The following is a 24,464-nucleotide window of genomic DNA, read 5'->3' as shown; positions in this document are numbered from 1 at the left end:
GTGCCCGATCTCCCGACATTTTCCGCAAACCACCTCCTGGCACGCCTCCGCGAGGTGCCCATGCTTCATGCACTTTCTGCATAGCTTTGGCTGTCCCATGTAGTGCACGAAACCCCTGTTCTCCCCCAACACTATGATTGAGGGTAACTGCCTCAGTCCTTCAAAACCTGTCGGATCTGGAACCTGCTGGATGGGCACTCTCCAAGCTCCATTCCATATGCCATCCAGATCCTTCACTCTAACTGGAACCCCTTTAACTGTGCAGTACCTTTTCAACCAGACACAGATATCCTCGGGGTTCACAGTTTCATTAAACATCCTGACAATCACCACTTTCAAGGTGTTGTCAGTCAGTTTTTCCACGCAGAACGTTTGGGTAACTTGATCTTTGCTCACCTCGAAACGTGTCCAGAATTCTTTCAGTACCATGGCCGTGCTGAAGCTGACATCGAAGCCCTGCCCAGCAGGCAAGGCCACGATGCAGTTCAGCTCGGCCGGCGAGAACCTGAGCAGCTTCTGCAGCACCTTTCTTGAGAAGTCCAACCTGGACATCTCCACCTTCACTCCACCCACCACCTTGAACAAAAAACGGACACTGTTGTGCCTCCTCATGCCAGCACGAGCGGCCGACATTTTGGAGGCACGAACAACACTGAACAAAAAACAATCAGACACGTGGGGGGGGGGGGGGGGGGGGTGACACAGCAAGAGGGAACAGGAGGGGGGGGGGAGGGAACACCAACACAAGAGGGTAGGGGAGAGACAAACACTGGTGTGGGGGGGGGGGGATAGGGGAGGGGATGGAGGGGGGGGGGGGGGGGGGACACTAACAATACAATGGAGGGTAACAAACACTGAACTGGACTACACAAACACCCCACCAAAAACCAAATCAACAAAGTAAAAGCAACTGAAAAGACCGGCCAAAAGAAATTAACCACAAATACACTTAGACAATACACAAAAACACAAGACAAGAATAAAAGAATACACCAAACGGAAAACTACTGAGACAAACACTCACACTAACAAGACACACCTGCCACCAATCAAGGATTGGTGGCTAGGCTACACCAAACAAACACTAAAACTCACAAAAAGACTATGGACAAACAAGCTATGGACAAACTACTAAAACAAGACAGAAAGGAAACACCTAACAATATTTAAACAAATAGGACACACAAAACAAACAAGAAGATAAACAAAAAAAACAGGCTAAACTACACAAACACAAGACAAGGCCCACAGGGGGACCGGAAAAGTACTGGCCTTGGAGGCACTCACCTGGCCTAGCACTGGGCTAGGCCAGTGGAAGAATGGAAATTTCCGGTGAGTGACTCCTCCTCCAGCACTGGCTCCGGCAACCGTCTGTGGACCTGGGAACAAGGACAGAGACAGAAATCAAACACAGTATCAAGACAAATCAAATTCAAAATGATAAGGACAAACACCAACTGAAAAGGGTAACGCCCACCGGCCGGTCGATCGCCCACGGCCCAAGGTGAGATTTCGATTAGTATCGATGTTACTCGATACTGCTCTTGATCTCAACCAAAAGGCCGAGAAGCGATGACCGCATTATCGGACGCCCCCGGCGCGCGGACCCTCCGTGCACCACCTGGGCCGCTCGGTCACCACACCGAGAACGGCCGAAACCACGGAAGCGGAGAGCCGAGGCCAAAAGCCGCAGGACAAGCAGGGACCACGGAAGCGGAAAGCCCAGGCCAAAAGCCGCAGGACAAGCAGGGACGGAAGCGGAAAGCCGAGGCCAAAAGCCGCAGGACAAGCAGGGACCACGGAAGCGGAAAGCCCAGGCCAAAAGCCGCAGGACAAGCAGGGACGGAAGCGGAAAGCCCAGGCCAAAAGCCGCAGGACAAGCAGGGACCACGGAAGCGGAAAGCCCAGGCCAAAAGCCGCAGGACAAGCAGGGACCACGGAAGCGGAAAGCCCAGGCCAAAAGCCGCAGGACAAGCAGGGACGGAAGCGGAAAGCCAAGGAAAAGGCAACAGAATTGAAACAGCTACAGAAGAAGCAAAGACAAAACCTGCCTTACCCGCAGGCACGCACCTAACCCCAAAGCCAACCTCACCCTGCTTTTGTCACACGTCCATCAGGCTCTGCCCTCCCTCGGGCAAAGCCTCCCAAAAATACCACGTTCCACTCGTCGGCGCTCCCCTCCACGGAAGTCTTTAGTAAAATTTTACGTATTTATTGGTTTTACCAAAATTAAAAACAAATATTTACAAATACATGTTATAACTTCCACCACATTTCACCCAATGCAAATAATACAAAACATATCCAATCACCCAATGACAATTACCTCAAAAACTCATTAATCTTTCACCAGAGTGTGGGCCCTCCCTGCGCCAACCTAAAACCCTCCAAGAAAGCGAGGAAAAACTCCTCACAAAAACTCTTTTGAGAAAATTTCGAAGAAACCTCGGGAGGAGCCATTCGAGGGGGTATCCCCTCCTCCAGGGATGGTTGGGGGTGCTGCAGTTCGGGCCCAGTCCAGGTGCGGTGCAGTGTGCCCTGTGGTGTCCGGGTAAGTAGGGTGGGGTGTATGGGTGAAAAAAGGGGGGGCGGAGGGGCCAGTCTTCTTGATGAGATGGGGGGGGGGGGGGGGGCTTGTCCTTGTGCCGGGGGGGGGGGGGGGGGGCTGTAGTGTCCTTTTCGGGGGTCCAGGGAGGAGGGTTCCAGGTGCTGCAGCAGATGGGGTGGGGGGGTTGACCGGTCCTTGAGGGGTGGAGGATGTTGCTGCTGGGCTGATGTGGCCAACTGGAACCCTGTGAGGTGATAGGGGGAGATGGTGGAGAGGGGAGGAAGGAAGGGGGTGAGGAAGGATACTGGGGTGCAGGTGTAATGTTTCGTGTACTTCCCATTGAGCCTGGTGGGTTTCTCCTCTCCGGACCCTCGTACTGGGGGCAGGTGTTGGTGCCCCCGGGTCTTCGGGCTTGGTGCCGGAACGGGTGAAGTGGTGGCTGCCCGGAAGGTGGTGGTGTTGGGGGCGATGAGGGTGTTGAACGGGGAACGCCGTCTGGCCTTCGGGGACGGAGGGCGAAGTGCAGAGCTGGTGTGGCGATGTGGTGGCATGGGGGGCTGAGCTAGATGGACACGTCCTTCCACCTTTCAACCCCCCATGTGTCTCTGGCGGTGTCCGGGTGGTGTTTGAAGTCCAGGATGGCGTAGTCCCTGAGGAGGAGAGTGATTCTCCTCCTCTGGACGGTGAGAGGTTGGTCCTGTTTATGGTAGACCCTGATGTTCCTTGTCTCCCATATCACCTGCTTGACGGCGCTGACGATCCTCCACTGATGTTGTAGGCGGGGGGTCGTGCAGCCTCCCGGAGGACCGAACAGGATGTCGTCCGCCGCCAAGCGAGGCAAGATGATGTTCCTGTAGAGGGAGACAGAGGGAACAAACAGGGCCCAGACCCGCCTGGCCACGGTGCACTTGACAAACAGATGGTAAATGTTTTCAGTGTCAGTGCAACCGTGGGGGCAGAGCTCGGTACGGGCTATGTGCCGTCTGTACATGAACTCTCTGGTGGGGAGACAGCCGTGAGCAGTTGACCAGTTTAAATCCTTTTGCTTATTGCTGATGCACTTGTGGCTAATGTTTTTCCATACCTGTTGGATGTCCAGGGCCGGCCTGGCCTTGGGTGGTGTGATGTTGTCCTTCCCTCTGATGTGTGCCATGATGTCCTTGTATTTCCAGGAGGCCAGGCCGGCTGCGGGCAGACCCGTCCTGAAGGCAAAGTTCTTCCACTCCTTGTATACTTTCGGGGGGTCCCAGCAGTAGGGCACAGTGTGGTTGATGGTGGTGTTGGTGATACGGAGTGCTCTGAGTATGGGTGTGGCGAAGTACCTCTCAAAGGCTCCTGCCTTCCTGTCCGGTTTATGGATATTTGTGACCAGTTGGGAGAGGCCCTGTGCCCTTATGATGTTGAGGATGTCTGGGACCCCCTTCCCCCCCTTCTCCTCTGCGCTGTACATGATGGTCCTCTTCAAGCGCTCCATGTTGCTCCCCCAGACAAAGGTGAACATCAGCCGCTCGATGGTCTTGCTCGTCACCCTGTCCGGGGGAAACACCCTACCGACATAGAGGAGAATGGGGAGGATTATTGCCTTCAGGATCAGGATCTTACCCGTTATTGTGAGGGACCGCGCACTCCATTGGGCGATCTTCTGCTTGGCTTGACTGATGGTGTTGGCCCAGGTCAGGGTCCCTTTCCCGTTGTTCTGATAGGTGACTCCGAGCAGCTTGATGTTGTCTGTTTTTACAGGGAAAGAGGTGGTCATCGCTTCTTTCCAGTGTTGCGACAGGTACAGTTCGCTCTTACCTCGATTGACCAGGGCGCCAGTGGCTGCACAGTAGTCGTCCACCACCTTCGTTGCCGCGGCGATGGACCGACTATCCGTGCCGACGATGGTGATGTCGTCCATGTACGCCACCACCTGAAGCCTCTCTCCCTGGGCCCCCGGGAGGTGATAACCCTGGATGGTGTGTGTAGCTCTGATTTTACGGAGGAAAGGCTCCAGGTAGATGACGTACAGCAGGGGTGCTAGGGGGCATCCTTGTCTGACCCCAGACCGGATAGGAAAGGGGTCTGTGAGCTGTTTGTTGACCAGGACTCTGCTCGTGATGTTGTTGTAGCAGAGCCTGGTCCAGTGGATGAGGTGTTGTGGGAAGTTCATCCTCCCTAGCACCTCCTGCAGGAAGCCATGGCTTACCCGGTCGAAGGCCTTCTCTTGGTCGAGGCAGAGGAGCGCGAAGGGGGACCTCCGCTCCTGGGAGTGGAAGATGAGGTCTCTCACCAGGAGCAAGTTGTCGTTGATGGACCTTCCGGGGACGCCGCAGGTCTGGTCCGGGTTGATGACTGTGGGGAGGTGTGTTTGGAAGCGCCACATGAGGGCCTTCGTGAGAATCTTGTAGTCCGAACAGAGGAGGTTGATGGGGCGCCAGTTCCGAAGGTCCTTGAGGTCCCCCTTCTTGGGTATTAGTGTAACTGTACTCTGTCGCATTGATTCTCCTAGCCTCCTTTCCCTGTAGACTGCCCGGAGGACCTGGGCCAGATCGCCCTTGATGAGTTCCCAGAAGGCCTGGTAGAATTCCGCCGGGATCCCGTCCGGTCCCGGGGCCTTCCGGGTGTTCATGGAGTGCACGGCCCGGGTGAGCTCCTCCAGGCTCAGCTCTGGTTCCTCGCTCTCGCCCCCCTCTTTGATTTGGTCCAGACCGTCGAGGAAGGTTTCCGCCAGAGCCCCGTCTGCCGGCTTGGTGTCAAACAGCCGGCCGTAGAACTCCTCGGTCACCTCCCTGATGTTGTCGCTGTCCGTGACGGTCTGGCCGCTGGAGTTATAGAGGGACAGGATGCCTTGTTGTTTGGACCGTGCCCTGCGGAAAAAAGATCTTGTGCATTTCTCCTCCTCCTCCAGGCCCCGGAGTTTATCCCTGAAGGTCTTCCTCTCCTGTTCTTCCCGATAGAGTGTGGCCAGATGTTCCTTGGTCTCTGACAGCTCCCGGGTCACGTCGAATCCTCTGAGTTGGAGGAGGCTAAGGCGTTGTAGGGCCTCGTTGTGGTGGTGAAAACGGGCCCTTTGTTCCCTAGCCTTCCTCCTTCCCACCCCTCCGAAGAACCCCTTGACCCGGGACTTAACCATTTCCCACCACTCTATCGGGGATGTAAATAGTTCCTTCAGGGTCCTCCACTCCAGGTAGCGCCTGGAGAAGGAGTGGCTAGTGGAGGGGTCCTGGAGTGCCGATGTGTTCATCCTCCAGGGCCCCCTCGTTGGTCTGGCTGGCCCCTCCCATCGCAGGGTCACGGTCAGCATCCTGTGGTCTGAGAAGTGCGTCGCCTGGGTCTTGAAGGAACACACTCCCAGGCCTGGCGAGAGCAAGAACATGTCGATCCTTGAAGAGGCAGAGCCCGAGGATCTCACCCACGTGTGTGTTGGGGGGGAGGTGCCGCCGACGTCCACCAGGGAGAAGTCGTTGATTATGTCCTGTAGTGCTGTGGTGGATCTGTCCTTCCTGGGTTTGCTCCGATCCTCGTCCCTCAGAGCGCAGTTGAAGTCGCCCCCTACCACTACTGGCATGGGGGTCATCAGGAGAGGTCGGAGCTTGGCGTAGAGGGAGACCCTCTCTGCGACGCTGGTGGGGCCGTAGATGTTGATGACCCTGAGCGGGGAACCCCGGACCTCCAGGTCGACGGCCATGATCCGCCCGCTCTCGACGACTCGATGGCTGGTTTGTCGGAGGAATGGATTGGCCACCAACATCCCGACCCCGTCCGCTCTGGCCGTGTTGGAACCTGACCAGAGAGAGTCTCCCCGAGTCCACTCCCCCTCCAGAAGTGCATCCATCCCTTTGTAGGGAATGGCACACTCCTGGAGGAGGTAGATGTCGGCCGGTTGTGTTGAGAGGTGTCTGAAAACGGTTGCCCTCTTCTCCTGTTGTAACATGCTGCGGGTGTTGAGTGATGTTATTGTGATGGTCATGGTGATTGTGATGGTTTGACGGGTCCGGCGATTCCTGTGGCGATGATTTGGAGGTTCCTGATGGCCTCCTGTGCGTAGTCCGGATGGGGCACCTCCCCCTGGTTGCTCACGGCTTCGTCGTCCCCCCACCGTCTGCCTGGTGGTGGAGGTTCGGCCGGCACGGAGGGTCCTTGGGTGGGCCGGGGCTGGCTGGTCTGATCCTGTGTGGGCTCAGAGACTGCTGTGGGGGGTTGGCGTCTGGACTTGGGGCAAGGGCGGGGACGTGGGGGAAGGGGAGGAGGGGGGGGGGGAGGGGGGCCTGGAGGCTTTGGTGGTGGTTCCGGGGGGGAGGGGGAGTCGGATGTCGAGGTGGAGTCGTCTTCGGAGGTCGCAGTGATGGTTTTACGTTTCCTCTTCAGAACGACTTGGTTCCAGTCTGTGGGCGGTGTGTTGTTGCTGTTCTCGTTGTACAGTGACTGGGAATGTGGGGGTAAGTCGTGGGGGGTGACAATCCCTACCAGGGCCGGCTCCCTTACGGTTACCGACCCGGCAGGGGTGGAGGTGCGTATGGGTAAGTATATCGGGGAAGTCATGTCAGTGGAGTCAGAGTCCTGTAATGTTGGCTGATTTGTCGTGACGGGTGTCGGTTGGAGAGGGATGGGTATGTCTGTCTGAGGGTCCAGTAGGCCTAATTGTGTCGGTGGGGGGGAGACTGCCCCCGGTGGTAGGATGTCGGTCTTTGGGTCGGGGGTGGGGTTGGTGGGGGAGTCAGGAACCGGGTCGGGATCCGTAATGATGAAAAGGGGGGGTGTGGAGGAGTCTGAAGGGGGGGGGTCAGGGGTAGGGGGGTTGGGGGGGTCAGGGGTAGGGGGGGGGGGAGTCGGTGGAGCTGCCGTAGTGGTGGTAGTGGCCGGTCTCCTGGTTTTATTGGCGTAGGACTGGGGGCAGTCTCTGTAGAGGTGTCCCTGAAGCCCACACAGGTTGCAGGGGCGTGTGTGGGTGCACGCCGCCGTGGGGTGTTCCCCTCTACAGATGCGGCAGATGATCTTTGTGCAGGCCGCGGCCAGATGTCCAAGGTGGCCGCAGGTCCTGCACAATTTGGGCATACCGTAGTAGTGGACGGTGCCCCTGTGGTTCCCCAGGTTGATGGTACTGGGGATGTGTTGGACACCGCCCACCGCTGATGGATCCGGTGTGAGCTGGACCAGCCATTTCCGTGCCCCGTTCCACACTCCATCCTCGTCCAGGACCCTCCTCGCTCCAGAGTTGACGCGGGCATAGCGGCGCAGCCAAACCTCCACGTCGTACTCCTGCACAGCTTCATTATGGAATTGGATGGTGACTACTTTGTTTTCCCTGTCTGAAAGTGGTTCTGTGTGGAGATGACTGAAGGGCGGGTTATTTTTGTTTTGGCGGTACATGGTCCAGAATTGCTCTAACAGTTGTGGTGTTTTGAAACTGACCTCAAAGGTGTTGGGGGTTGAGGGTGGTTTCACCAGGCAGTTGAGGTCGTTCGGCACAAAGCCCATACCTCGTTGGAGTACGGCTCTGCTGAATTCCAGGCGGGTCATTCCGGTTGTCGTGTCTTTCTGTCCTGTCGTTGTTGCGGTGGTTGTGGATCCTGTGGTGGCTCCGTCCCCGGCAGCCTCCTCGGATTTCACTGTCACTCTGACGGCGTTCACCCGTCTCATCGCCCCAGGGTTCATCCTGGCAGCCATGATGATGGTGGTGGTGCGTGTCCCCCGAACCTGCTAGGGTAAGGGGGGAGAAGAGAAACTCAGAGCGGGCTGAGGCCACTCGGTAGCCCGTCCCCAAGGGACGGCACTCTCCTGTGGCTCGCCCGCTCCTAACGTTGGTGTTGGGGCTCCTGGCCCTCCTCCCGTCTGGTCTGGGGTGGAGAGTCTCCCTGTGAAGGGCAGAGGGAGACCTGAGAGCAGGGTAAGGCCACCCGAGTGCTTGGCCCTAGGGGTGCCACTCTCCTGTGGCCTGCCTGCTCTCGGCGAAGGTGGTGGGGCTCTTGCCCGTCTGTCCCTCCTTCCTCCCTCCGGTCTGGTCTGGCGGGAAAGGACGATCCCGATCCCGACTCGTCGAGCGGTCTGGCCAGCCGCAAGGGAGGGGGGTATGGGGATCCGGGGGAGTGCGGAGTACTGGGAGTGGAGGGTCGGGCCGGTCTACAACGACCTAGCCTCTCCTCTTGCTCCTCTGCCTCTCGCCTCTCGCCGGGGCCAGCGGGCACCGGAGGCTTCCGGTCCCGTCCTGGGTGTTCCGCAGCTGGACGGGTCCGGGAGTCGGCGGGGGTGCTGGGAAAAGCTGGGGGGGGTCGGGGCCGGTCTACCACGACCTAGCACCCTCCTCCCGCCTTCCTGCCTCCTGCCTCTCACCAGGCCCTGTGGCGCCGGAGGGTTCCGGGCCGGTTCGGGGTGTTCCGCAACTGGGGGGGGGGGGTGGTTGGGCTGGGGATTTTGGCCGAACCGCGGTCACGCCACGTATTCTGCCTCCGTCTCCAGCCGAGTGGTGAAAAAAAAGGAGGGAAAGTAGTGAGAGAGAGAGAGAGGGGGACCGATACCTGGTTTCCCACCGCACAGTCAACAAAGCAATCGCAAGCCGTGTCCCATACACCGCTCGACCCCGGACTTTCGATTCCTTTGTTCACCCATGCGCCTGAAGGGGAACCAGAGCGTCGATTTGAAACGACCCAAACGGCCTACCCCCAACCCCTCCGTTGGCCCTGACTCACCCGTCCGCGGGGGCGAACCGCATCCTTCTCGGGGAAAAAAAAGGCGCGGAAACGCCACGGGCCGCAGAGGGGCTCGGCCCGCCCGCTTGGCTTTTCTTTCCTTACCGCACTTTCTCCATTTCATTGATGGCTTTTTCTCCATTAAGATCCGTACGTGTTTATCGTATGCGCCTTCCAGCCAGTCCACTCCGTGTTGGTGTCGACTGACACGGCGATAAAAAACTCGTTCCGATTGCCTTCCAGTTTTTCACCTCGGCCCCGCTGAATGTCAGCCAGCTCTCTCTCTCTCTCTGTCACTCACTCACTCAGTCACTCACTCACTCACTCAGTCACTCCCTTTTTTTTTTTTTTTTTTTTTTTTTTTTTTTATATCTAAAAGGGCGGGAAAACACCACCGGCCGACAGGGCTCCGCCCACACCCCCTTTTCACCCCGTTTTTTTGGTAGGGATCGCTTGTTCCGCTTTGTTGGGGGGCCCCCCCCTTTTGAGGGTTTTTTGACCCTCACCCCAAAAACCCTAGCCCTAACCTAAACCCCTCTCCCCCAAACCTCACTCATTCAGACATTCCCTCCTTCCCTCCCTCCTTTTCTCTTTGACACGCTTAGAAAGATTGCACCCTTCCCGGAGACGCTGCAATACCGGGGCGATGCGCGGAGCGGACGGAGCGAGCCCCTGTTCCGACTCCCTGTTGCAAAAATCCGTTTAATATGTTGTCCTCGCATGGAGGACATATCAGATATTAAACTGATAAGAACAGATCTTTTTTTTTTTTTTTTTTTTTTTTTTCTTCTAAAAAAAAAAAGAAAAAGAAGTATTTATCAACTCTTAAAACCATTTCAGAATAAAAGACAATCAACAAAGACAGTCAAAACATACAGGATCCCCACAAGGGGGTACAGGACAAAAAGCCCCACAAGGGGGCGCACATTTCAATTACCCCCTAGGGGGTTTACAAGCGGGAGTCCAAGGTTGGCGGGGGTTGAGGCTTTCGCCCCAAAGTCCCCGTCGCGCTCTCCTCCCAGTCGTCCTCGCCAGTGGAGTCGAGCGACTGGCCCTCTGCCCTCTATCGCGACGGCCCCTGGGAAGGCACCATCCCTTCGCCACTCCTCCCAGGCTGCCCTTCGGCGAGGATTTTCCTATCCTCTTGCGAGGATTCCAAATCCTGGTAGTCCGGCCCTCCGTCCGTCCAACCGTTGGTTCCCTCCGGCGGCCTGGCCCGCCTCTGGGTTACCAGCAACGTTGGGAGCCGAAGCACCCAACGCTCTGAAAGGGGGACAAGTCCCCGTCTGGCGTCGGGGCCGAAACCCCCAGGCAGACGACCGCTCCGACCCACCCCCGTCACCGGATCCCTATCAGGCGATCCGGTATCGACGGGGGCGGGTCAATATCTGCTCGATGTGAACAGATACTCACTTGATCTTAGCCAAAAGGCCGAGAAGCGATGACCGCATTATCGGACGCCCCCGGCGCGCGGACCCTCCGTGCACCACCTGGGCCGCTCGGTCACCACACCGAGAACGGCCGAAACCACGGAAGCGGAGAGCCGAGGCCAAAAGCCGCAGGACAAGCAGGGACCACGGAAGCGGAAAGCCCAGGCCAAAAGCCGCAGGACAAGCAGGGACGGAAGCGGAAAGCCGAGGCCAAAAGCCGCAGGACAAGCAGGGACCACGGAAGCGGAAAGCCCAGGCCAAAAGCCGCAGGACAAGCAGGGACGGAAGCGGAAAGCCGAGGCCAAAAGCCGCAGGACAAGCAGGGACCACGGAAGCGGAAAGCCCAGGCCAAAAGCCGCAGGACAAGCAGGGACGGAAGCGGAAAGCCCAGGCCAAAAGCCGCAGGACAAGCAGGGACGGAAGCGGAAAGCCCAGGCCAAAAGCCGCAGGACAAGCAGGGACGGAAGCGGAAAGCCCAGGCCAAAAGCCGCAGGACAAGCAGGGACGGAAGCGGAAAGCCCAGGCCAAAAGGCAACAGAATTGAAACAGCTACAGAAGAAGCAAAGACAAAACCTGCCTTACCCGCAGGCACGCACCTAACCCCAAAGCCAACCTCACCCTGCTTTTGTCACACGTCCATCAGGCTCTGCCCTCCCTCGGGCAAAGCCTCCCAAAAATACCACGTTTCACTCGTCGGCGCTCCCCTCCACGGAAGTCTTTAGTAAAAGGCGAAAGGCTTGTGCGTGCTGAAGGGGAACCAGAGCGTCGATTTGAAACGACCCAAACGGCCTACCCCCAACCCCTCCGTTGGCCCTGACTCACCCGTCCGCGGGGGCGAACCGGGGAGAACCGGGGAGAACCGGGGCGAACCGCATCCTTCTCGGGAAAAAAAAGGCGCGGAAACGCCACGGGCCGCAGAGGGGCTCGGCCCGCCCGCTTGGCTTTTCCTTACGGCACTTTATCCATTTCATTGATCGCTTATTCTCCATTAAGATCCCTACACGTTTATCGTATGCGCCTTCCAGCCAATCGACTCTGTGTTGGTGTCGACTGACACGGCGATAAAAAACTCTTTCCGATTGCCTTCCAGTTTTTCACCTCGGCCCCGCTGAATGTCAGCCAGCTCTCTCTCTCTCTCTCTCACTCACTCACTCACTCACTCACTCACTCACTCAGTCACTCAGTCACTCCCTTTTTTTTTTTTTTTTTTTTTTTTTTTTTTTTTATATCTAAAAGGGCGGGAAAACGCCACCGGCCGACAGGGCTCCGCCCACACCCCCTTTTCACCCCGTTTTTTTGGTAGGGATCGCTTGTTCCGCTTTGTTGGGGGGCCCCCCCCTTTTGAGGGTTTTTTGACCCTCACCCCAAAAACCCTAGCCCTAACCTAAACCCCTCTCCCCCAAACCTCACTCATTCAGACATTCCCTCCTTCCCTCCCTCCTTCCTTCCTTCCTTCCTTCCTTCCTTCCTTCCTTCCTTCCCTCCCTCCCTCCCTCCCTCCCTCCCTCCCTCCCTCCCTCCCTCACTAGCTTTTCTCTTTGACACGCTTAGAAAGATTGCACCCTTCCCGGAGACGCTGCAATACCGGGGCGATGCGCGGAGCGGACGGAGCGAGCCCCTGTTCCGACTCCCTGTTGCAAAAATCCGTTTAATATGTTGTCCTCGCATGGAGGACATATCAGATATTAAACTGATAAGAACAGATTTTTTCTTTTGAAAGAATTTATTTATCATTTGCAGCCAGACAGAGCGTTAAAAACACATTTCAAGTATAAATTTCAATTTGCATGTCTTAAAAACACTTTAAAAGGGCATAAAATTGGATAAAAAACACATGTGCTCGATCAAATTTAAAAGTATGCATGTTAAAAGACAATACTTAAAACAAAACAATACTTTAAAACACAGTGTAATAAAAGCCATAAAAAGTGTTACATCAATACGGGGTTAAGACATGTTAAGAAATGTGTGTAAAAGTTTTAAAAGTCTCTGTTGTGCAAAGAAGGGGGAGCTTGGAGTCCATGAACGTGGCCGATTCCTCCCGCTCCACCGAACCGGTCACCGCTCCGGTCTTCCTATGGGGCCCAGCGGAGATCCTCGACCACGGCAGCCATTCCGGCGCAGTCAGGCCGCGGCCGCCCGGACCACTTCACGTGGGTGGGGGCCCCTTCCGAATGGCGCGTGGGACGTACCACCCTAGGGTCCCTGTAGCCAGCATCGCCACTGCCTGGGTGGCCGTCTCCACGCGCTTCCCCACCAGCAGGTTTCTGGAGGTCCACAGTGCCTCTTTGTAGCATGTCAGGGTGAGCCAGAGCTGGCGGAATTGTCCCGATGGTATGGGTCTCTGGCTCACCCCGTAGAGCACCAGCTGTGCTGTTAGGACCTCCCCTGCTGGCAGGCTCGGGGTTATCAGGGGCCCCGCTTGGATCCACAGGTCCCGGGCGGCCCTGCACTCCCAGAGCAGGTGCCGCACGGTCTCCTCTCCGCCACAAGTCGGCCGTGGGCACCTCGATGTTGTTCCCATGCCCCGGGAGTGCATGACGGCTCTGACCGGGAGGATCTCGTGGGCCACCATCCAGTTGAGGTCGCGGTGCCGGTTCAGCAGAGCAGGATGGGCCACGTTGCGCCAAACCGTGGAGGGCTCACCTAGCGCGAGCCCGCGCACTGGACTCACCGGCTCCCCCTCCTGCACAACAGAGAGAATAAAACGATGGTTAGTTAAAACTCGCTCTGTCTGCTGTTCAAGATTAAAATCCTTCAAAAACTTTTTTAAAACTGAGTAGGCCGGTGGGAGGTCGAAGGCCACCGGCACTCTCAGGTCGATGGGGAGGAGCCTCAGTGCTCGCAGGTACCCGCCCATCCAGAATCTCACCAGCTGGCCCGTCTTTGTGTCCTTGCTTGCCAGGCCCACATGGAGGGCGGTGTACCTGCTCGTCAAAAATAAAGCAAAATTTGGGAGGCCCCTCCCCCCATTAAAAAGGCTGTGCTTCATGACCTCTCTTTTCAGCCTTTCCCACTTGGACTTCCATACAAAGTAAAAGACCAAGCGGTCCAAGGCTAAAAGCACCCTTCTTGGGGGGATAAAAACAGCTGAAACCAATAAAAACAGAGGTAAAATCACAGTTTTTATGATTAAAATACGTCCTTCGATGGTCAAGTCACGCAGTCCCCAGAAAGCCAGTCGTTGCCTAGTCTTCCCAAGTAGACCACCCCAGTTCCCGCTGCCTAGCCCTAACCGGTCAAATTTAACCCCTAGAACCCTCAAGTCTGTTTGTGTGGTGAGTGGCAGTCCTGTCAAGTCCTGTGTGCGCCAGGGGCCGTGAAACTGGGCCTCTGTCTTGTTTCTGTTCAGTTTGGCCCCTGACGCCAGTCCGAACCAGTCAGTCCTGTCCAGAGTCCTGTCGATGGAAGGTCGGTCGGTGCATAAAACATTGACGTCGTCCATATATAAAACACATGTGGCTGAGAGCCCCCCGCTCCCCGGGACTCCCAGCCCAGTGATCCATTGGTCCCTTCTCAAAACCTGCGCCAAGGGTTCGATACAGGAGACAAAGAGAAGGGGAGATAACGGACAACCCTGACGGACGCCGCAGCGGACATTAACTGCGTTTGTGAGTTTCCCGTTAACTAGAACTCTGCTGTGTATACCCCTATACAACAGCCCCACCCACGCTATAAACCTGTCCGGATAGCCCATTTTTTGCAGTACCTGAAACAGGTACTGGTGCGAGACCCGATCAAAAGCTTTTTCAAAGTCTAAATTTAGTACTGCTAAACGAATGTTTCTGTCTCTCGCAAGACAGATGGCGTCTCTGATCAGTACGAGGCTGTCGGTGATCTTCCTTCCCGGGATGGCGCAGGTTTGATCCGGGTGGATCACTGAACCTAAAACCGTGGACATTCTGTTTGCTAAAAGTTTGCTAAAAAGTTTCAAATCAAAATTTAAAAGCGTGATGGGTCTCCAGTTTTTCAGGTCGGTCCTGTCGTCTTTTTTATGGAGTAATGACACTATCCCTACTCTAAAACTGTCTGGAAGTCTGTCGAGGTCCTCTAAGTCTTTAAAAACAGTCAGGAGGTCGTGTGCTAAAATGTCCCAAAAGGTGAGATAAAACTCCAGAGGCAGCCCATCTGCCCCCGGAGACTTCCCTCCCTTAAAACCCTTGACACACTTGTGTAGTTCTTCTATGTTAAAATCCTCCTCTAGTTGGCCCTTGTTCTCGACTGTTTTCTCTAAAAACCCTAAAACCTCTTTTGTTCGTTCTTTTAAAATTTCTTTTTCCCCAAACAGTTCCCCATAAAAAGTTTCTACTACCTTTAAAATGTCATCAGTTTTCTCCATCATTTTTCCTTCCTTGTTTTTTAACTTGGACATAGTCCCACTCCTACTTAAAATTTTCTTAAAAAAGTACCTGGTGCACTTTTCTCCCTCTTCTAAATCTCTTTCTTTACTTCTTAAAATAACCCCCTTGCTTTTTTCCCACGATAAAATAGCCATCTCTTGTTTTACTGCTTTTATCTCATCGTTAAAATCAATGCCCTGGTTTCTCAAAGTAAAATATCTTTCTAAACGTTTCTGCAGTCCCACCATGCACCTATCTGTTTTCTTTTTCCTAAATCTCCCTAACTGACTAAAAAAGGCTTTGGTCCTACCCTTCACCATCTCCCACCACTGTGCCCTAGTGTCAAAACAGTCCTGGAGGGTCTGCCAGTCCCTGAACTGCTCCCTGTACTGCCTTGCGGCCTCCTCATCCTCCAACAGGGAGCAGTTCAGTTTCCACAGACCCTTCCCTACAGTCACACCCGAGGATAGTGAAAGGGTGCAGGACAGCATAGAGTGGTCCGAGAAGAAAACCGGGGTCAATCTAGCATCGGTTGGGGGGGCGTCCCGGGTAAAAACGTAGTCTATGCGAGAGGCTTTGGTGCCGTCATCACTGAACCAGGTGAGGCCCTCCTCTCTGGGATGCAAGGTCTTGAAACAGTCAGTCAATCTAAAGTCTCGCACTGTACTGCTTAAAAGAGTCGACGCCTTGTCTACCTTAAAATCAACCCCTGCACCTCTCCTGTCAGCCCTGGTTAAAACACTGTTAAAATCCCCTGCTAAAATAAGGGGGGCCCTACCTAGCAGGTGGGACTGCAGATCTTCTAAAAGGGTAAAACGTTCATTTTTATCACTAAAACCATAGACATTGATTACTTTAAAATCCTTCCCTAAAAAAGTCAAATTCAGTAAAAGCGCCCGTCCATTTCTAAAAACAGTGCACCCCTTCACCAACACATGTGGATTCTTTATTAAAACCGCCACTCCGTCATTTTTGTTCGCATTGGAGCCGCTCCAGCAGGAGGGCCCGTGGCTCCACATCCGTTCCCACTTAAAATAAGAGTTTTTAAAAGGCAGTCCACATTCCTGTAATAAAATCACATCGCTTTTTACAGTACTTAAAAATGATAAAACGGACTGCGCCCTAAAAGTGGTCGTGATGCATCTTACATTTATGGTGCTAAAAGTGAGCGCCATTAAAAGGGGTAAGAGGGGTTAAAAGGACGTGCATTTAAACTAAAAACGTGGAGGGGGGGGGATCTTAAAAGAGGGTAAAACAATAAAACAGGTACTAAAATCATAAAATCAGGCTTACCTCTTCGCTTTTGACTCCTTTTTTCTTTTTGTCGCGTCTGGGGAGGCCTGAGCTCTCCTTGGGGGTGGAAGTCGTGAGATTCATGTTTAAAAACGACACTTGGTTAGGAGAGCTGGAAGGAAATACCCTAGGAGAGGAATCTGACTCTCCAGAGCTCACTTCAGGCCTCCCCTTTTTACTGGCTGGATCGATGTCAGCGGACAGATCTCTATCGCGTTTGCCGAGTAAAAGCTGCCCACACTGGATAAAATCATCGCTGGCCGCCGAGTCACTGGTGCTGGGAGAGGAGCTGGAAGTTCCTGTCTCCTCTGATCCCCCAGCCTCCTCTCCCGCGCTCTGCTCTTTCTCCTTCTCCATTGACTGTCTGTGCTCGGCGGCCACCTGCTTAAAAGGAATTAAAACAGGGTCCGCCGCCACTTCCTCCACCTCTTCCTCCGCCACCTTCTCCATTTCTTTTACTCCCTCCGCCACCTCTTTGGCCCCCTCCGCCCTCTTTTCCACGGGCCCCCTTTCGGCCACCACAGGCTCCACGGGCGCCCTGACCGCCCGGAGCTTGTTGGCGAAGGACTGAGGACAGTCTCTGAACAGGTGGGAGAGCTCGCCACACAAGTTGCAAGCTCTCCCATTTGGGCACTCCGCGAAGACGTGCCCGATCTCCCGACATTTTCCGCAAACCACCTCCTGGCACGCCTCCGCGAGGTGCCCATGCTTCATGCACTTTCTGCATAACTTTGGCTGTCCCATGTAGTGCACGAAGCCCCTGTTCTCCCCCAACACTATGATTGAGGGTAACTGCCTCAGTCCTTCAAAACCTGTCGGATCTGGAACCTGCTGGATGGGCACTCTCCAAGCTCCATTCCATATGCCATCCAGATCCTTCACTCTAACTGGAACCCCTTTAACTGTGCAGTACCTTTTCAACCAGACACAGATATCCTCGGGGTTCACAGTTTCATTAAACATCCTGACAATCACCACTTTCAAGGTGTTGTCAGTCAGTTTTTCCACGCAGAACGTTTGGGTAACTTGATCTTTGCTCACCTCGAAACGTGTCCAGAATTCTTTCAGTACCATGGCCGTGCTGAAGCTGACATCGAAGCCCTGCCCAGCAGGCAAGGCCACGATGCAGTTCAGCTCGGCCGGCGAGAACCTGAGCAGCTTCTGCAGCACCTTCCTTGAGAAGTCCAACCTGGACATCTCCACCTTTACTCCACCCACCACCTTGAACAAAAAACGGACACTGTTGTGCCTCCTCATGCCAGCACGAGCGGCCGACATTTTGGAGGCACGAACAACACTGAACAAAAAACAATCAGACACGTGGGGGGGGGGGGGTGACACAGCAAGAGGGAACAGGAGGGGGGGGGGAGGGAACACCAACACAAGAGGGTAGGGGAGAGACAAACACTGGTGTGGGGGGGGGGGGGGGGGGGGTAGGGGAGGGGATGGAGGGGGGGGGGGGGGGCACTAACAATACAATGGAGGGTAACAAACACTGAACTGGACTACACAAACACCCCACCAAAAACCAAATCAACAAAGTAAAAGCAACTGAAAAGACCGGCCAAAAGAAATTAACCACAAATACACTTAGACAATACACAAAAACACAAGACAAGAATAAAAGACTACACCAAACGGAAAAATACTGAGACAAACACTCACACTAACAAGACACACCTGCCACCAATCAAGGATTGGTGGCTAGGCTACACCAAACAAACACTAAAACTCAAGACTATGGACAAACAAGCTATGGACAAACTACTAAAACAAGACAGAAAGGGAACACCTAACAATATCTAAACAAATAGGACACACAGAACAAACAAGAAGCTAAACAAAAAAAACAGGCTAAACTACACAAACACAAGACAAGACAAGGCCCACAGGGGGACCGGAAAAGTACTGGCCTTGGAGGCACTCACCTGGCCTAGCACTGGGCTAGGCCAGTGGAAGAATGGAAATTTCCGGTGAGTGACTCCTCCTCCAGCACTGGCTCCGGTAACCGTCTGTGGACCTGGGAACAAAGACAGAGACAGAAATCAAACACAGTATCAAGACAAATCAAATTCAAAATGATAAGGACAAAAACCAACTGAAAAGGGTAACGCCCACCGGCCGGTCGATCGCCCACGGCCCAAGGAGAGATTTTTGATCAGTATCGATGTTGGTCGATACTGCTCTTTAATCTCAACCAAAAGGCCGAGAAGCGATGACCGCATTATCGGACGCCCCCGGCGCGCGGACCCTCCGTGCACCACCTGGGCCGCTCGGTCACCACACCGAGAACGGCCGAAACCACGGAAGCGGAAAGCCCAGGCCAAAAGCCGCAGGACAAGCAGGGACGGAAGCGGAAAGCCCAGGCCAAAAGCCGCAGGACAAGCAGGGACGGAAGCGGAAAGCCCAGGCCAAAAGCCGCAGGACAAGCAGGGACGGAAGCGGAAAGCCCAGGCCAAAAGCCGCAGGACAAGCAGGGACGGAAGCGGAAAGCCCAGGCCAAAAGGCAACAGAATTGAAACAGCTACAGAAGAAGCAAAGACAAAACCTGCCTTACCCGCAGGCACGCACCTAACCCCAAAGCCAACCTCACCCTGCTTTTGTCACACGTCCATCAGGCTCTGCCCTCCCTCGGGCAAAGCCTCCCAAAAATACCACGTTTCACTCGTCGGCGCTCCCCTCCACGGAAGTCTTTAGTAAAAGGCGAAAGGCTTGTGCGTGCTGAAGGGGAACCAGAGCGTCGATTTGAAACGACCCAAACGGCCTACCCCCAACCCCTCCGTTGGCCCTGACTCACCCGTCCGCGGGGGCGAACCGGGGAGAACCGGGGAGAACCGGGGCGAACCGCATCCTTCTCGGGAAAAAAAAGGCGCGGAAACGCCACGGGCCGCAGAGGGGCTCGGCCCGCCCGCTTGGCTTTTCCTTACGGCACTTTATCCATTTCATTGATCGCTTATTCTCCATTAAGATCCCTACACGTTTATCGTATGCGCCTTCCAGCCAATCGACTCTGTGTTGGTGTCGACTGACACGGCGATAAAAAACTCTTTCCGATTGCCTTCCAGTTTTTCACCTCGGCCCCGCTGAATGTCAGCCAGCTCTCTCTCTCTCTCTCTCACTCACTCACTCACTCACTCACTCACTCACTCAGTCACTCAGTCACTCCCTTTTTTTATTTTTTTTTTATTTTTTATTTTTTTATATCTAAAAGGGCGGGAAAACGCCACCGGCCGACAGGGCTCCGCCCACACCCCCTTTTCACCCCGTTTTTTTGGTAGGGATCGCTTGTTCCGCTTTGTTGGGGGGCCCCCCCCCTTTTGAGGGTTTTTTGACCCTCACCCCAAAAACCCTAGCCCTAACCTAAACCCCTCTCCCCCAAACCTCACTCATTCAGACATTCCCTCCTTCCCTCCCTCCTTCCTTCCTTCCTTCCTTCCTTCCTTCCCTCCCTCCCTCCCTCCCTCACTAGCTTTTCTCTTTGACACGCTTAGAAAGATTGCACCCTTCCCGGAGACGCTGCAATACCGGGGCGATGCGCGGAGCGGACGGAGCGAGCCCCTGTTCCGACTCCCTGTTGCAAAAATCCGTTTAATATGTTGTCCTCGCATGGAGGACATATCAGATATTAAACTGATAAGAACAGATTTTTTTCTTTTGAAAGAATTTATTTATCATTTGCAGCCAGACAGAGCGTTAAAAACACATTTCAAGTATAAATTTCAATTTGCATGTCTTAAAAACACTTTAAAAGGGCATAAAATTGGATAAAAAACACATGTGCTCGATCAAATTTAAAAGTATGCATGTTAAAAGACAATACTTAAAACAAAACAATACTTTAAAACACAGTGTAATAAAAGCCATAAAAAGTGTTACATCAATACGGGGTTAAGACATGTTAAGAAATGTGTGTAAAAGTTTTAAAAGTCTCTGTTGTGCAAAGAAGGGGGAGCTTGGAGTCCATGAACGTGGCCGATTCCTCCCGCTCCACCGAACCGGTCACCGCTCCGGTCTTCCTATGGGGCCCAGCGGAGATCCTCGACCACGGCAGCCATTCCGGCGCAGTCAGGCCGCGGCCGCCCGGACCACTTCACGTGGGTGGGGGCCCCTTCCGAATGGCGCGTGGGACGTACCACCCTAGGGTCCCTGTAGCCAGCATCGCCACTGCCTGGGTGGCCGTCTCCACGCGCTTCCCCACCAGCAGGTTTCTGGAGGTCCACAGTGCCTCTTTGTAGCATGTCAGGGTGAGCCAGAGCTGGCGGAATTGTCCCGATGGTATGGGTCTCTGGCTCACCCCGTAGAGCACCAGCTGTGCTGTTAGGACCTCCCCTGCTGGCAGGCTCGGGGTTATCAGGGGCCCCGCTTGGATCCACAGGTCCCGGGCGGCCCTGCACTCCCAGAGCAGGTGCCGCACGGTCTCCTCTCCGCCACAAGTCGGCCGTGGGCACCTCGATGTTGTTCCCATGCCCCGGGAGTGCATGACGGCTCTGACCGGGAGGATCTCGTGGGCCACCATCCAGTTGAGGTCGCGGTGCCGGTTCAGCAGAGCAGGATGGGCCACGTTGCGCCAAACCGTGGAGGGCTCACCTAGCGCGAGCCCGCGCACTGGACTCACCGGCTCCCCCTCCTGCACAACAGAGAGAATAAAACGATGGTTAGTTAAAACTCGCTCTGTCTGCTGTTCAAGATTAAAATCCTTCAAAAACTTTTTTAAAACTGAGTAGGCCGGTGGGAGGTCGAAGGCCACCGGCACTCTCAGGTCGATGGGGAGGAGCCTCAGTGCTCGCAGGTACCCGCCCATCCAGAATCTCACCAGCTGGCCCGTCTTTGTGTCCTTGCTTGCCAGGCCCACATGGAGGGCGGTGTACCTGCTCGTCAAAAATAAAGCAAAATTTGGGAGGCCCCTCCCCCCATTAAAAAGGCTGTGCTTCATGACCTCTCTTTTCAGCCTTTCCCACTTGGACTTCCATACAAAGTAAAAGACCAAGCGGTCCAAGGCTAAAAGCACCCTTCTTGGGGGGATAAAAACAGCTGAAACCAATAAAAACAGAGGTAAAATCACAGTTTTTATGATTAAAATACGTCCTTCGATGGTCAAGTCACGCAGTCCCCAGAAAGCCAGTCGTTGCCTAGTCTTCCCAAGTAGACCACCCCAGTTCCCGCTGCCTAGCCCTAACCGGTCAAATTTAACCCCTAGAACCCTCAAGTCTGTTTGTGTGGTGAGTGGCAGTCCTGTCAAGTCCTGTGTGCGCCAGGGGCCGTGAAACTGGGCCTCTGTCTTGTTTCTGTTCAGTTTGGCCCCTGACGCCAGTCCGAACCAGTCAGTCCTGTCCAGAGTCCTGTCGATGGAAGGTCGGTCGGTGCATAAAACATTGACGTCGTCCATATATAAAACACATGTGGCTGAGAGCCCCCCGCTCCCCGGGACTCCCAGCCCAGTGATCCATTGGTCCCTTCTCAAAACCTGCGCCAAGGGTTCGATACAGGAGACAAAGAGAAGGGGAGATAACGGACAACCCTGACGGACGCCGCAGCGGACATTAACTGCGTTTGTGAGTTTCCCGTTAACTAGAACTCTGCTGTGTATACCCCTATACAACAGCCCCACCCACGCTATAAACCTGTCCGGATAGCCCATTTTTTGCAGTACCTGAAACAGGTACTGGTGCGAGACCCGATCAAAAGCTTTTTCAAAGTCTAAATTTAGTACTGCTAAACGAATGTTTCTGTCTCTCGCAAGACAGATGGCGTCTCTGATCAGTACGAGGCTGTCGGTGATCTTCCTTCCCGGGATGGCGCAGGTTTGATCCGGGTGGATCACTGAACCTAAAACCGTGGACATTCTGTTTGCTAAAAGTTTGCTAAAAAGTTTCAAATCAAAATTTAAAAGCGTGATGGGTCTCCAGTTTTTCAGGTCGGTCCTGTCGTCTTTTTTATGGAGTAATGACACTATCCCTACTCTAAAACTGTCTGGAAGTCTGTCGAGGTCCTCTAAGTCTTTAAAAACAGTCAGGAGGTCGTGTGCTAAAATGTCCCAAAAGGTGAGATAAAACTCCAGAGGCAGCCCATCTGCCCCCGGAGACTTCCCTCCCTTAAAACCCTTGACACACTTGTGTAGTTCTTCTATGTTAAAATCCTCCTCTAGTTGGCCCTTGTTCTCGACTGTTTTCTCTAAAAACCCTAAAACCTCTTTTGTTCGTTCTTTTAAAATTTCTTTTTCCCCAAACAGTTCCCCATAAAAAGTTTCTACTACCTTTAAAATGTCATCAGTTTTCTCCATCATTTTTCCTTCCTTGTTTTTTAACTTGGACATAGTCCCACTCCTACTTAAAATTTTCTTAAAAAAGTACCTGGTGCACTTTTCTCCCTCTTCTAAATCTCTTTCTTTACTTCTTAAAATAACCCCCTTGCTTTTTTCCCACGATAAAATAGCCATCTCTTGTTTTACTGCTTTTATCTCATCGTTAAAATCAATGCCCTGGTTTCTCAAAGTAAAATATCTTTCTAAACGTTTCTGCAGTCCCACCATGCACCTATCTGTTTTCTTTTTCCTAAATCTCCCTAACTGACTAAAAAAGGCTTTGGTCCTACCCTTCACCATCTCCCACCACTGTGCCCTAGTGTCAAAACAGTCCTGGAGGGTCTGCCAGTCCCTGAACTGCTCCCTGTACTGCCTTGCGGCCTCCTCATCCTCCAACAGGGAGCAGTTCAGTTTCCACAGACCCTTCCCTACAGTCACACCCGAGGATAGTGAAAGGGTGCAGGACAGCATAGAGTGGTCCGAGAAGAAAACCGGGGTCAATCTAGCATCGGTTGGGGGGGCGTCCCGGGTAAAAACGTAGTCTATGCGAGAGGCTTTGGTGCCGTCATCACTGAACCAGGTGAGGCCCTCCTCTCTGGGATGCAAGGTCTTGAAACAGTCAGTCAATCTAAAGTCTCGCACTGTACTGCTTAAAAGAGTCGACGCCTTGTCTACCTTAAAATCAACCCCTGCACCTCTCCTGTCAGCCCTGGTTAAAACACTGTTAAAATCCCCTGCTAAAATAAGGGGGGCCCTACCTAGCAGGTGGGACTGCAGATCTTCTAAAAGGGTAAAACGTTCATTTTTATCACTAAAACCATAGACATTGATTACTTTAAAATCCTTCCCTAAAAAAGTCAAATTCAGTAAAAGCGCCCGTCCATTTCTAAAAACAGTGCACCCCTTCACCAACACATGTGGATTCTTTATTAAAACCGCCACTCCGTCATTTTTGTTCGCATTGGAGCCGCTCCAGCAGGAGGGCCCGTGGCTCCACATCCGTTCCCACTTAAAATAAGAGTTTTTAAAAGGCAGTCCACATTCCTGTAATAAAATCACATCGCTTTTTACAGTACTTAAAAATGATAAAACGGACTGCGCCCTAAAAGTGGTCGTGATGCATCTTACATTTATGGTGCTAAAAGTGAGCGCCATTAAAAGGGGTAAGAGGGGTTAAAAGGACGTGCATTTAAACTAAAAACGTGGAGGGGGGGGGATCTTAAAAGAGGGTAAAACAATAAAACAGGTACTAAAATCATAAAATCAGGCTTACCTCTTCGCTTTTGACTCCTTTTTTCTTTTTGTCGCGTCTGGGGAGGCCTGAGCTCTCCTTGGGGGTGGAAGTCGTGAGATTCATGTTTAAAAACGACACTTGGTTAGGAGAGCTGGAAGGAAATACCCTAGGAGAGGAATCTGACTCTCCAGAGCTCACTTCAGGCCTCCCCTTTTTACTGGCTGGATCGATGTCAGCGGACAGATCTCTATCGCGTTTGCCGAGTAAAAGCTGCCCACACTGGATAAAATCATCGCTGGCCGCCGAGTCACTGGTGCTGGGAGAGGAGCTGGAAGTTCCTGTCTCCTCTGATCCCCCAGCCTCCTCTCCCGCGCTCTGCTCTTTCTCCTTCTCCATTGACTGTCTGTGCTCGGCGGCCACCTGCTTAAAAGGAATTAAAACAGGGTCCGCCGCCACTTCCTCCACCTCTTCCTCCGCCACCTTCTCCATTTCTTTTACTCCCTCCGCCACCTCTTTGGCCCCCTCCGCCCTCTTTTCCACGGGCCCCCTTTCGGCCACCACAGGCTCCACGGGCGCCCTGACCGCCCGGAGCTTGTTGGCGAAGGACTGAGGACAGTCTCTGAACAGGTGGGAGAGCTCGCCACACAAGT

At 53.9% G+C, this 24,464-nt stretch overlaps 1 protein-coding gene, 2 non-coding genes and 3 pseudogenes across 3 annotated transcripts; all 6 read right to left on the bottom strand.

The window, feature by feature from the left end:
• Nucleotides 1-6,496: 6,496 nt before the first annotated feature.
• On the bottom strand, nucleotides 6,497-7,803 carry LOC136967448 (uncharacterized). Its single transcript, XM_067261227.1, is given in 2 exon segments — nucleotides 6,497-7,378; nucleotides 7,381-7,803. Coding segments are annotated over 2 exon segments (1,305 nt in total).
• Nucleotides 7,804-9,821: 2,018 nt separating this feature from the next.
• On the bottom strand, nucleotides 9,822-10,023 carry LOC136932213 (U2 spliceosomal RNA; annotated as a pseudogene).
• A 1,271-nt stretch (nucleotides 10,024-11,294) lies between these two features.
• LOC136932381 (U5 spliceosomal RNA) lies at nucleotides 11,295-11,412 on the bottom strand. Its single transcript, XR_010874673.1, has one exon. It is a non-coding gene; the product is annotated as a U5 spliceosomal RNA (small nuclear RNA).
• A 785-nt stretch (nucleotides 11,413-12,197) lies between these two features.
• LOC136932193 (U2 spliceosomal RNA) lies at nucleotides 12,198-12,373 on the bottom strand (annotated as a pseudogene).
• Nucleotides 12,374-18,902: 6,529 nt separating this feature from the next.
• On the bottom strand, nucleotides 18,903-19,020 carry LOC136932380 (U5 spliceosomal RNA). Its single transcript, XR_010874672.1, has one exon. It is a non-coding gene; the product is annotated as a U5 spliceosomal RNA (small nuclear RNA).
• A 750-nt stretch (nucleotides 19,021-19,770) lies between these two features.
• On the bottom strand, nucleotides 19,771-19,947 carry LOC136932191 (U2 spliceosomal RNA; annotated as a pseudogene).
• Nucleotides 19,948-24,464: the final 4,517 nt, after the last annotated feature.

This window comes from Osmerus mordax, chromosome 23 (assembly GCF_038355195.1).
Source record: "Osmerus mordax isolate fOsmMor3 chromosome 23, fOsmMor3.pri, whole genome shotgun sequence".
Lineage (NCBI taxonomy): Eukaryota > Metazoa > Chordata > Actinopteri > Osmeriformes > Osmeridae > Osmerus > Osmerus mordax.
The sequence above is the reverse complement of the archived record's forward strand: the minus strand, read 5'-3'. Positions and strand labels throughout refer to the sequence as shown.